The sequence below is a fragment of the Pleurodeles waltl genome, chromosome 3_1 (genome assembly GCF_031143425.1).
Source record: "Pleurodeles waltl isolate 20211129_DDA chromosome 3_1, aPleWal1.hap1.20221129, whole genome shotgun sequence".
Classification (NCBI taxonomy): domain Eukaryota; kingdom Metazoa; phylum Chordata; class Amphibia; order Caudata; family Salamandridae; genus Pleurodeles; species Pleurodeles waltl.
This window is the reverse complement of record NC_090440.1, coordinates 165,249,659-165,263,689: the sequence shown is the minus strand read 5'-3', so window position 1 is coordinate 165,263,689 and position 14,031 is coordinate 165,249,659. Positions and strand designations below refer to the sequence as shown.

The 14,031-nt window shown below is 46.4% G+C and overlaps 1 protein-coding gene across 12 annotated transcripts in view; it reads right to left on the bottom strand.

Moving 5' to 3' along the window:
- The window catches only part of HERC1 (HECT and RLD domain containing E3 ubiquitin protein ligase family member 1), a 1,155,039-nt gene that overhangs the window by 80,555 nt on the left and 1,060,453 nt on the right, over nucleotides 1-14,031 (bottom strand). For all 12 annotated transcript variants that reach the window (XM_069222059.1, XM_069222062.1, XM_069222061.1 and 9 more), the window contains exon 70: nucleotides 13,032-13,170. In XM_069222059.1, coding sequence (XP_069078160.1) covers nucleotides 13,032-13,170 — 139 coding nt within the window. The remainder of the gene's footprint in view (nucleotides 1-13,031; nucleotides 13,171-14,031) is intronic.

The window sequence follows — 14,031 nt, the reverse complement described above, 5'->3', positions numbered from 1 at the left end:
GCAGACCTCCAATACGGAACCAAATCCTCAGTCATATCACGTGCATTGGGCCATTTGTCTGTGGTACATTTAATCACTTCTTGCAACACCTTGTCTTTGGAGGCAGCTGCAAGCCACTCTCCTTCCGACAACACTTCAGAGGTGACCATGCTCACAGCACATACAAATTCCACATCATCATCATCTTTTTCTCTCCCCTCCTTCACTTTCAACTACAGGTAATCTAGAGAGGCAGTCAGCAGCAAAATTTCAGACCTTTGGCACATACTGCAACTTGTACTGGTATTCTTGCATGCGGTACTGCCATTTCGCAATACAATGGGTTTTTCCTCCCTCCACTTAGAGTACTAAACAATTCTACCAATGGCTTATGGTCACACTGTGTAGGATGAATTGTCTCCCCCAAATAAAATTCCTAATGTACTGCACACCGCACCATAAACCAAGAGGCTCTTTCTCGGTGGTGGAACAAGGGGTTTCTGCTTCGCAAAATGCCCTTGGAGCAAATACATTGATTTGTTCCTTGCCATTTTCTCTCTTTTCCATCAGGACTGCACCCAAACTATGGTTGCAAGCATCACTTGTGATGATGCATTTATCATGAGTGTTGAAAGGTTAAAGGGTCCCCATCCACCTCAGACAGTCCCCCACCCTGTCACAATTCAGGAAGGACCTCAAGACTTGGCTCTTCGACTGATCCTCAGCTTCCCCTCACCTCTCCTGCCCCCAGCGCCTTGAGACCCTCAGGAGTGAGTAGTCGCACTTTACAAATCCATAATTGATTGACTGAATGATTGGTTAGTTTGGCTGACATAATCTTTCTTAATTGACTCAAACACTGTGTCACACTCCTCGTTCCACATGTACTATGCATTTTATTCCCACAGATCACACAAACCTGCTGTTTTGGATGGAAAATTCTTCACAAATTTTCTGTTGTACTCAATCAGTCCTAAAAAGGACCTGAGCTGACCCTAATTGCTGGGTGCAGGAGCCTGCTCAGTAGCTTTAAGAATTTTCATTTTAGGTTCAACACCTTTGCTAGACGCATGATGTCTCAAATAATCCACCCCTTCATAGCAAAACCTGCACTTACCTTTTTTCAAAGTCAAACCTGAACATCTGAAGATTTCCAAAAGTCCCAATAGCCTTTCATCATGTTCACATCCAGTTCTCCCATAAATCAACACATCATCCTGGAAACATGTCACTCCATGCATCCTCGCAAGTAAATTGTTTATCATTCTTTGAAAAACTGAGGATGCAAAGGCTTGTCCAAGTGGCCCACGTTTATAACGGAATGCCCCCTCAGGTGTCGCAAAAGAAAGCAGATGCCTCAACTCATCACATAACTATCTGCTGGTACGTTCCCGACATTTCAAGTGTGGTAAAGACGGCCGCTCCCTTTCAGGTGGACAATAACTCATTGATATTAGGGAGAGGCTTGCACGGTGTTGGAACTAAGGCCACGCAAATAGACACAAACGTAGGAACTTGTCAGGTTTGCCTGCCAACACAGGTGGGGCCAACCATTCCAAAATTTTGATGGTTTCAATGATACCTAGATCACAGAGTTTTTTCGATCCTAACTTAAGCCCCTCCCTCAAATTGATGGGCACACACCACACCTTGAGTACCCTCAGCATGGCATTCTCTTTCAAAATTAGACAATGTTTGAAACCCTTCAAACTCCTAAAGGAATAAGTAAAAACCTCAGGGTACCTAATACTCTACTTACTGTCGACCACATTGCTTATTTTCTCGTTACTCGACTCCAAAAGGCGCTGTCTGGATAAAATCAGCTCAGGATGATTTGGATCAAGAATTATGGCCAGATCCTCTTGCACATTCCACTCTAACAGGCTGGACCCCTCTTTGGCTACATATCACCTCCATCCTTTTTCCACCATATGTAAAAAGCTTTATAAGTGACTCCTAAAGACAGGGAATATTCAATTAGGCAAATTCTGATTCGCCAATCAAAGTGAATGGCGAGCTAGAATTCACCACAACCTTCACCGTGGAACGATTCATTGTAATCTCACACAATGGAAATTTCCTCTTCTTATCCTCGTGCATAGGCACTACTTGGTAGGCAATTTAATTCTTGTTTTGTTCAGATAAAATTAATATTACGATTTCGTCATCATCAGATGTGACTTCCTCAAAGGACTTTACCACAGGAGTATTGCAAAAGTTTTATATGATTTGCATGCCCTTACAAAATAACCCTTTTTCCAAACTCAGCACGTCTGGTTGACAGCAGGTCAATTCTTATACAAGTTTACATGTAATCTTCTCCCACACCTAAAACATAGCATATCTGCATTATCACTTTGCACTTTAACACTGCCACCATTACTAGTGAAATGGGATTTGTCCATCGAAGGTTTGCGGATCCTTTTCCCTACCTGCCTGGTAATGGACTTGATTTTATGCATCATCGCACTCATACTAAGATCTTTCATACAATGTTCTGAATGCTCTATACTCCTAGCAATAGTTAATGCAGTTTCTAAACTGGGCCCTTCCGTGCATAATAAACTTTCATGAATTTTGCGATTGTTTTTTTCAATCAACTAGTCTCTTATAATTGCATCTTTTACAACACGATATTTGCATTTTACAGCTAAAGTACGTAAAACTGCTAAAAAGTCATTGATGGGTTTTCCTGGTTCTTGAGAGGGTTGAAGGAACTTATGATGTTCTAGAACCACGCTTTTCCTAGGGTTGAGTCTCTTGTGCAAAGTATATATAATGGAAGCATACTCATTCACTATTTTATTGTCTCAGTCTTCCTCTGGGCCTACGCGTACCATCACAATTTACAAGGGAAGTGTTTTGAGAATTCTTCTGCCCTCAGAACAAAGGTTATAAGTAAATAACACTTTTTTCTTCTCAGATGTGAAGGTATCATCATCAATGGCTTCCAAATAGGAATCAAACGATTCATGCCATTATTTCCAACAGACTGGGAATGTGGCAGGCACTGATAGAAATGGAGGTGGTGTCATAACTTTATCCATGACAATAATATATATATATTTTTTAAATAAATAATTATGGCAATCAAACACACTGCCGTTCTGGCTATCGTTGTTGCCAGATGAATTATCCTGTAGCTAAAATGTACGTAAGAAAACTGCCTCCATGTAACATAGCTGCCAGAGTAGATACAGTGTGCTGCTTTTAGTATTATAGTTTTAAATGGCCACTGGGAGGTTATTGATGTTGTGTGAGAGATAGGGCCAGTAGAGAGCAGGGCCAGATATAAAGATGGTCACCAGTTAAGAGACAGTAATTTGGCACCCAAAGGTGTGCCTGTCACCCTGACAGACAATGTGCACTATGTATCCCCGGTGTCTGCGATACCAGACATTCAAAATGACAGCTAAATGAACGCAGCCTTACATGCTTTCTATAGGACTTTTCCTTGGTTCTTTGTCTCCTAAGATGGCCACCAGTGAAGAGACAGTTCAAACTGTTGTGCGGCACATTCTAAAATGGCTGCTGTTGATGATGTGTCCTTAATATGCATCAGACTCAATATGCTAGTGGCCCACAAGTAAAGATCGGGCCAGTTAGAAAAACAGGGGCAAGCAGGGTCATCTGTGCGGGATTGGGCGGGGCCAAAGGCACAAAACAGTGCCTAAGGATTTGCTCAATCCCAGCTGCAATGCACTGCAGGAAGCTGAGGACTAGAAGATGCAGAGGTCGCAGGAGATGCCTCACAGAGTCTGCACAATGCTCGATCTTTGCCACTGTATCGACGAAGACGATGTCTGTGGAAGGTAAGTGTTATTCATCTCACAGCACCAAGCATCTGGCAGCAACTGATGATCTAGTAATTGCTCAATGCTTACATTCTATTCCAATTCAAAATTGTAGAGAGATACCTAGCTTTGAGGAAGACATCTACAACCCCAGAAAATATCTTCTTCAGAACTCAGGCGAGGCAGTGGTGAAACTGTGGACAGGAGCCCTGTGCTCCACCATAGCCTGAATGTGTCTAGTACAGAGAGCGTTTCTTGGAACTTCAGCACACTGAAGTTTTGAAACAGTGCATTTTCTATGGTGGCTAACAGATCTAGGCTCTCTCTACTGTTGGAAGACATCCTCTGCAACTTTGACACAAACAGTACTCTTGATCTGTCAAGCGTCATCAGCCGAGATTGTCCGCCCAGGCACTTAGGGCCATATGTACCAAAGCATTTTCCCATTGACACAGAATGGGTAAAACCCTTGATACATCTGGCCCTTAAAGTGGTTCAGGACCAGGGAGATGCAGTGATGCTCCAGCCATCTCCAGAGCCTCTGGGTACAGGATTCTTCCTACTTGTTGAACAAGTTACTTATCTTCGGAAATGCCTTATCTGGTAAAGGCTATATCTACCTGCAGATTCCTTACCTTTGAATTTTCCAGGCGTCAGTCTGGATCCAGAAGATTTTAGTCAGCAGTATTCCTTTGCAGCATCAGATGGCATAGGTCGGCTCTGTGTGTCGTCCGCACTGGGATGAAATTGTGGTGGTACCTACAAAGATGCCACCCAGGCGCGTTGTCTTCAGTTACTTTTCACAAATTTCCACACCAGAAGCGCGGAGCCATAAAGTGCACTGACCACTGGTGTGAACAACTAGGTCCCTTGAAAGGGGTCAGCCCTATCCGTAGAAATCCATTTGCAGAGCAGGGAGGATGGGTGGGTTGGTAAGGAATCTTACAGCTAGATACAGACTCTGCCAGATAAGGCGTTACCAAAGGTAAGTAACTTGTTCATCTGATAAAAACTTCTAGCTATAGATTCCTTATCTTTGAACATCTTACCCCAACTAATACCTCCCTCGGAAGTAGGTCTGCCGACCAATGTCAAACAAGGAGGTCCTGCAGGACTGAACAGGCGAAGTGCTCATCCCTATAGACCTGACTGTCCAGGCAGTAGTGTTTGGTAAACGTGTGCAGGAATGCTCAAGTTGTTACCTGACCGATGTCCAAGACCAAAACTCTGAATGCTAACACAGTGGTTGCAGCTTTAACTCTGGAGGAGTGAGCTTGCAAGCCTTCAGGTAGATGCTTTTTGGTCAATACGTAGCAGATGTTAATGCAGAGTACAACACACCTACAATGGGTCCACTTCTACACCGATTGACCTTTCTTCGCACCAACATACCCCACGAATAGTTGGTTGTCCACCCGGAACTCTTTTGTTCAATCGAGATAAAGTGTCAACGCTCGTTTTGGGTCCAGACTGTGGAAAAGCTCCTCTTCTTCAGAGGGCTGTGGAGGAGTAAAACAATTAGGCAATGTAATTGAATGGCCTACTTGAAATGGGCTGATAACTTTTGGCAGAATGGAAGCTCCAGTTTGTCAGGGTAAACAGAGAGGTAAAGCAGCTTAGAATATAAGGCATGCAGACCACTTATTCTGTGGGCAGATGTAATTGCCACAAGGAAAGCCAGAAGCCTGAGGGGACAACTGTGGACAGGCTCAAAGGGAGGACATATTAAGAATGTTAAGACCAGACTGAGATCCCACCGAGGCATTATAAATGGTGAAGGAGGGAAAAGATGAACAAGACCCTTTAAGAACATATGTACAATAGGGGACTTGAAAAAGGAGGGTTGGTTGGGCAGCCACAGGAAGGCAGAAAGAGCTGATAGATTAACCTTATGAATGCCCAGAGCAGAGCCTTGCTGGGCAAGGGAAAGAATAAAGAGTAGAACTTCAGTAAGGGGGGGGGGGGGGGCAGAGAGAGATTATCAACATGTTTCTCTGTACACCAAGCTACAAATCTCTTCTAACGACAGGCGTATGCCGTCTTGGTGGAAGGATGCCTGGCTGCCAGAGCACCATGACAGACTTCGTGAGAGAGGCCGAAAGCTGTCAACTGCCGCCACTGAATCTCAATCTCTACACAAGAAGGCAGAGAGTGAACAGGTTCGAGTGAAGAACCTTCCCCTGCTTTTGCGGCCGAAAATCCTCCTGAGGGGGCAGCCTGATCTGAGGATCGATAGCCATGCTCAGTAACTCGAGATACCAGATTCTCAGTGCCCAGTCCGGAGCCACAAGAATGACTCGTGCTCAGCTGTTCCTGATCTTTTTGAGAACTCTGGGAAGGAGTGGTACAGTGGGAAAGACAAAGGAGTCCTGAGCTCTACTCTAGACAAAAAATGTCTCTGAGCGGCAGCTGCCTTGAAAACTCTAGTGCACAAAACTGCTGACATTATTCGTTCTCAGCGGTAGCGAACAGATCTAACCAAGGCTCGCCCCTCTGCTAAAAGAGATCTTGTGCCACCTCTGGATGGAGATGCCATTCATGATCCATTAGGTATCGATGACTGAGTTTGTCTGCCTTGGCATTCAGAGAGCCTGCCAGGTGGTGAATCACTAGGGAAATGCCCTGTCGTTCCATCCAAGTGTAGAGACGCTGTGGCCTCACGACAAATGGTCCACAACACCACCCCACCCTGTTTGCCGCAGCACCGCATGGTAATGGTGTTGCCTGTGAACATCTGCACTAGTCTTCTCTTGATGAAGGGTAGAAAGGCCTTCAATGTCAGTCGGATCACTCTGAGCTCCAACATGTTGATGTGGAGTCCTGGTTCCACCGGAGGACAGAGTCCTCTGATTGCCACCTCTCCCAGATGGCCTTCCCATCCCAGAAGTGACACATCTGTCACTATTGTCACATCTGGTTGGGGAAGGGAGAGGGGTCTGTTTCTAACCCAATCACGGTTCGTTAGCCACCACTGCAGGTCTTACGATGTTCTCTCCGAGATCCGGAACGTGAGAGAGATTCCCCTGATGTTGCGCCCACTGGAACCTCATGCCCCACTCAAAAAGCATGCATATGCCAGAGGGCACGTGTCACTAGCAGGATGCAGGAGGACATGAGGCCCAGCAACCTTGGAGTCAGTTTTACTGAAATCCAGGTTGAGGCTGAAACATCGGTATCATAGCCTGAATATCCTGGACTCGCAGTTCGGAAACGTGTCCAGAACAGCTCTGATGACAGAGTGTTTGAGAGGGAGTTAGGTGTGACTTCAGCACATTGATGGTGAACCTCATTGAATGCAGAAGGTCTGAAACAGTGTGGAGGAGGAAGATGACTGCCTGGGGCACACCCACCATCAACAGCCAGTCATCGAGAGAGGGGAAGATTGTCACCCCTGATCTCTACAGATGAGCTGCGACTACTGCCATCACCTTGGTGAACACCCATGTGGCCCTGATTAGACTAAAGGGAAGCACAGTGAACTGAAAGTGCTTGTGACCTACCATAAACCACAGTTAACATCTGTGGGCAGACAGGACGGGAATGTAGAAACATCATTCTTTTAAGTCCTATGCTACCATACCGGAGCCAACGTAAGCGTTTTGAATTTCTCCTTCTTGAGAAAGAGGTTGAGGGTTTGGAGAACTAAAATAGGCCCTTGTCCTTTTTGGGATTCAGAAAGCAGGGGGAATAGCAACCACAGCCTACTTCTGGCACCGCAACCCTCTCTATAGCTCCTTTGGCCAAGAGAGCTCCAACGTCCTTGTGGAGAAGGGACAGATGAACCTCCATCAGCAGGTCGTGCATGGAGGGGAAGGGTAGTCTCGAAGGGGAGGGAGTAGCTCCTTTGGACAATCTGCAGCACACCCACCTTCCCAATGCTATGGACTACCAGTGGGACAGGAGACAGCAAATCCTGCCGCCACTATGCCCATGATAATAAAAGGGCAGATTAGGAAGGCGGAGCATGGTTGGGGTGTGCTGGACTGACCAGACCGCTGCCTACCTGACGCACAAGGCTTGTGGGTTCTGCACCCTAAGCCACGCAGAGGATGGAGAGCATGCGTGGCTTGGTGGCTGGGAGGGAATTGGCGTGGCTAGAAGCCATAAAAGGATCGAAAGGCAGATTGAGGATGACGGGTGGCTACAGAGAGACAAAAGGACATGGTCGTAGCCCGAGACTCCTTAAAGTGCTCCAGCGCCCAATTGCCTTGTCTTCAGAGAGACCGGTGCCATTGAAAGGCATGTCCATAAGGGAAGCTTGGTCATCCTTTGAAAAGTCAGACACCCTCAACCAGAAGTGGCATCTAAGGGCAGCCGTCAATGAAACTGCTCTGCCCAGTGAGCCAGTTGTGTCAAGTCCACTTTATATTGTGAACTTTGCTGCATTTCTGCCTGAGAGAGTACGGCCTGGGCCAACTCCGGAACCTGTGGCAGCACTTGCACAACCGTGCCCCACAGAGTGTGGGAGTAACATCCTGAAAGACGTGCGGTGTTCACAGACCGCAATGCAATGCTGGCAGAAGAAAACAACTTCTTCCCAAGTGTGTAGCCAGGGGTGGGGGCATTAGGGAATGCACCTTGGGATGTTGAGGCTTAGACCACTAAGCTCTCTGGTGTTGAGTGTTGGGTGAGAAAATTTGGGTTGTCTGGGGTGGGGCAGTTGCGGCAGGCAATTGTCCTATTCACAGGAGCCCCTGTTTGGACCAAGTCCCCAAGAGGAAGTCAGTAAGGGCATCACTGAACTGGAGTACAGATTCAGATGAGGTAACTCCCGATTGCAACACCTCCGTCAAGATGTTAGTCTTGACTGTCACTGAGAAAACTGAAGGTCAAGGACCTATGCACCAACATTGCATATGAGGCTCACTCCTCCATAGCCATGGTAGGAGGAGAAAGCAGACCAGTAACTGGAGAAGTATCCAGTCCATTGGCTTCACCCAGGTCCTCACATGAATCTACAGCAGGGTCTTCTCTGTAGGCTGATATTCTGCTGGATCCAGTGAACTCTCCCATTCCTCCCCAAGGACCAGCCTAGAATAGGGCTCAGGCTCTGATCGAGGAAACAAGATTCCTGCTGGCATCAGATGCGTCGTTGTGCCATGCCCCTCCGGCACCGTGTCGGGGATCACAATGTGGATGGTGTCGATGGTGGGCTGGAGCATCAACATCGGGACCGGCATTGGAGAAGGTCGAGCAGGTACGACCTGCACCGGTCTAGATTCAAGAATGAATCCCAGGGTCCACTGGAGCTGAGACTGAAGCTGCCAGCGCAGAACCAGATGGGGCCCCCTCCAACTGCACGTGCGGCCCAAAGGTGTGTCCGAGGGGTGGGGCTGCCCAAAGATCAGAAGCATGGCCTCATAAAACTCCTTTACATGGGTGGGGTTCGCTCCAGCTCCCAAAAAGTTGGGGAGTCGCAAAGTCAGCCCAAGCTCTGAAGAACCAGGCCTCAAATGTCGAAGTTCCCTCGTCTCATAGGCCAACGAAGGCGGCGAAGTTGAATACTATTTAGACTTCTTGCTTTTCTTCTTGTGCCTTCCTGTACCAAACCATCCTAAGGACTTGGAGTGGGACGATGAAGGCCTCAGGCTCCACCACTGGTCCTCGACCTTTCCACTCGACTGGGACCTCAATTTGCACCGATTTGCATGCCGGGCCCCATGAGCTTTAGGATTGCTCCCTCAAAGCCTTTGGGTGCATGATGTGGCAATCAGGGCACAACTTCGAGGCAGCCACAAGATGCAAGTCCATCACCAAAATCGGCTGATGGTAGGCTTCGCAGGGCCTGAATCCTGTTTTCCTAGATGGCATCCTACACACCAGGAGGAGTTCCTCAAAAAACACTTGAGAAAACGTTTTAAAAAAAGCCACATACATTAGTACTGTGATGTCAATTCGATGCAGACGATGGCAACGAAGCATGTAGAGCTGACCGAAGTCACCTGCAGCACACAGGGCACTGCTCATAAACATTTTCTGGATCCAGACTGATGCCTGGGAAATTCAAAGGTAAGGAATCTGCAGCTAGAAGTCTCTATCAGATGTAGTACAACATGGCAGAGGTGATGCCCATGCGAATCTGCACCAGCCTTCCACTGATGGACTGCAGAAAGGCCATCAACACCAGGTGGATGACCCACAACTCCAACACATTTATGTGGAGTTGGGTTTCCAACAGAGTATTCTGATTTCTCCTAGATAACCTCCCCATCCTAGGAGGGATGTATCCTTCATCACAGTCAGCCCTGGGTGGGGAAGTTAGAAAGGTCTGCCACAGGTCCAGTTCCAATCAAACAAATAGCACTGCAGATCTTGTTGAGCCTGCCTTCAACTGCCAGTCATGAAAGTAAGGGAAAGCTGGTATCTTCAAGCTCCCAAGATAGGCAGTGACCATTACTATAAGTTTTGTGAACACTGATGGGTGCAGGTAAGGCCGAAGGGGAGCACAGCAAGCTGAAAATGCTTATGTAATGTCTGTGGGACTGCAGGACGTGTGCATGAAAGTATGCATCCTGCAGGTCTAGGGCTACCATCCAGTCACCTGGATTCAGAGCAGGTTGAACTTGGGCCAATATGGGCATTTTAAATGTGTCTTTCTGCAGGAAGGCATTCAGAGGCCTAGACAGAGTGCAGACGACTTCCATCAATCCTCAGCATGAGGAAATGGCAGAAATAACAACATGTCTTTATTTCCAAGGAGGGCACCCTCTTAATGACACCTCTGGACAGTGTAGCTTGCACCTTTTTCAGTAAAATGGAGGGGTGCTCTTCTGAGAGTCGCTCTAATGTGGGTAGAAGCTGTGGTGGGTCAGAAAGGACTAGAAGGGCATAGCCCTGCTGGATGATCTGGAGGACCTATCTGACGGTTGTGATGACCTGCCACCCTGGGGGAAAAAGGTGAATCCTGCCTTCCACGTGGTGGCTTTGCACCACAAACAGAAATGTAAAGTAGTTTGATGCCGCAGGGGAGGGAGACTGAAAAGATTGTGCCCAGGGTGTATGCTGCCTGCCTGAAACCAGTCCCAGGCAGAGCTAAGGGTGGGGTGGGGTGGGGTGGGCCAGGAGATGCTGGTGATGTCTATATGCCTCTAGAGAAGCCCCAGAAGGATTGGGACCAGTAAGAGAACTGTCTGGCATGGGTCAAAAGGCCAAAAGAGAAAGCCTTGCCTCGGTTTTCCTCAAAGCACTCCAGGACAAAATCAGCTTTTTGGCCAAAAAGGGATCCATCAAAAGGCATGTCCATGAAGGATGTCAGTAAAGCTTCAGAAAATCTTGTGGATCTCATCCATGCGTGGCGACAGAGCACTACACTACTGCCCACTGCTCATCCCAAACAATCTGTATTATCTAGGCAAGGCAAAGTTACATATTTGGTTTCAGTCTTGACCATACTGAATGGTTTGAGCCAAGGAGGCCCTGAACTCTTTTGAAACCACTGCTACGATCTTGCTGGCCATGTTCCAGAAGACATCTGTATAAACAAGGCTAACCTGGCTGACTACCTATATTAGGGGTTGTGTGGATTCGCCAATAAGGGTTGTGGGGAAATAAAATAAGGATTCACCTTGCTAGTTGACGTTTACACTATCAAACTCTCTGGAGTAGGACGCTGCTTAAAAATAAACACTCACCAGGCACTAGTCTGTGGTGTGTGGCCATCTGCCTGTTCACTGGTTGGTAGGAGCAAGGTTTCGAAAACTGCCAATAAAGGTGTTAGAGAGTTAAAAACAGATGCCTCAGGCTAAAGCACTCGGGTATGCACATTTGTTTTAACTTCAACAGAAGGATGTTGTAAATCCATGACCTCAGCAGCACATCTGATGACTACAGCAAAGGAAGCACTCTCCTATGCTGGAGGTCAAGTTTGTCTCAGAAGAAGAATGAAGCCCAACTTGTAAATCCATTTATAAATTGTCACCATCATCATGTGGTGGTAAATCATCCCCATCATCTCTATTTTCATCTTCAAGTGGCGGCAAACTCTGGTTAGAGTCAAAATCAAAATCAAAATGCTGATTAGGCAACGGACAGCTCTATGGTAGAGGCAGCATTAGTCAAAATCAGCTAGTATGGGAAGCAGGTGCGCCGGAGTAGAGCCAGAGAATGACGTTGGTTGGGGATGAGGTGGAGTTGGCTTGGGGTTGGGCATCAGAGTCAGCAGGAGATTCACCTCCGACAATGTTGAGATCAGAGTTGACGAAAAAAGGAATGGCACAGGTCTTGGAGTCTGAATGGAAGCCGCACCGGTGTTGGTGCGGAACCTGAGACGGGTTCTAAGGGTTCTGATGGCACCAAGGACAGATTCACCAGCAGTAATCCGACTAGAGGCCTCAGTGGATCCCTGGGTCCCAAAGGCACAACAGAGAGAATGACAAAAATATACTGGAAGAGTGACAGAAATATGCAGCTTAACCTCTCTAAATGCCTCAATCTGCTCTAGTGTTGCCAATGGCCCAGGGCCCCTGGGGTCCATCAGTATCAACAGTGTAATCAACTCCTCAATCAGAGATCAGAAGCAAGGTTGAGTGGTACCATAACGCCTTTCAACTTCTCTTTAGATGTAGAATGGCGGGATAGGGTTGAGAACTGCTTTGTCTTCTTGTGTTTCCGTTTCAACTTTGACTTAGTGGATGATCTTGACTGCCAAGAGGACCTGTTGAGTGACTGGCCTCTATCACTTCTGGGGAGGCGCGGGCTGCACGGCTCGACCTGCTGGCACACAGAAAGACTGCTGAAGAAAAGTTTCTGGATCCAGTTTGGCTCCTTGAAATCTATGGCTAGATGTATCCATCAGAAAAGTGCCTTCATTAAAGTTTATTTGAAGGCTAATCATGACAATTCTGTGGTTGAGGCACCTGTCCTTTCAGGCAACATGAATTAGGAGACGATAAGGTAAAGAACATTCACTCAAGAGTGCAGAGAGCACCCCTAGTTCAACAAAACATAAGGGCCCAAATCTAAGTGTGCCTCTGATTAGAGAGATACTGAACATGATGTGGGAGGGCTTGTTCAAGGAAGAGTTAGGTGCCCCACACCCTATACGTCTGAATTCTAGGATGTCAGTAGCATGTCATAACTGGCACTGTCAAGGGCTTTTACCAATTTTGATGGTGGAAGCCAGGCTTACTTTTGATAGATTCTGATGTTCTATATATTTGCACATGCAATTTCATAAGCAAAAACGTTTTGATAGTCCTCAAGCCGCCAAAAGTATGTATTTATGTATAAAAAGTATGAAACAATTAGAAAACATTTTACCTGGTGCTCTTGGTGGAACTGGTGGGGCTGTCCAAGCAGCACTGTGACAACGTCCTGCGGAAATCTGACGTACGTTTTTTCCTTGTAGCACAGTTGTTAAGGTTGGTTCTCTAACATGGTTTGTGTGGCCTAAGCCAAGCTATAAAACAGTAAATAATACATAAGCAAAAGAAGCAATATAGCAGTAAAATGAACTGTCAAACATCAAAATTACTTTAAATACTTTAGAAGTCACAAATTATTTAAAACAAACATTGATTTTGAACACATGAGTGGAGCGCAAAGGAAGGTGAGAAGCTTATAGTACAGGATGTTGGGATTGCCCGGAACTGGTTTCAGACCTACTTCATAGCACGAAAGCATGTATGATGCAATCAACAGATATAGAACTACTGTGACAACTGGTTTATTCTAGGAAGCAGTCTCGCAAAGCAGACTATCCAACTTAACTTCCAAACACTGAAATGTTAAGTCTCCATTTGTCTTCAGCCCTCAAACGGTTCTGCATAATAAAGCTGAATCTGCTTCTACTCAACAAAGCACAGTTTTATCAAAGGAATGTTTCTGCAATTTTGCTTTTAAAGTGAGTTCTCAACATCTGGGAATGTCTAACATCAGAAATAAACTTTCCTTCACCCAATATAGAGCATTAATTATCTTAAGATTTTGAACAATCAAACATACTTTTTTAACATTAAACACAATAGGTATTCTATAGATACAGACATATCAATGTATAGCAGTGTCCCAGGCTCTAGATGGAAATGGTTACTTTAAAGAACAAGTTATTCACCGTTGGTAATGCCTTATCTGGCAGACAGTATATTTAGCCGCAGATTCCTTACCTCAGAAAAATCCCCAGATGTCAGACTGGATCTGTCAAACTTTTCATGAATGCTGGTAGGTGGTGTCGTTCAGCTCTGCGTGGCTTCACCCCGTGTTGGAAGTGATGTTCACTGTGCCTATGAAGGGGCCACCCAGGCTCGCTGACGTCATTTTG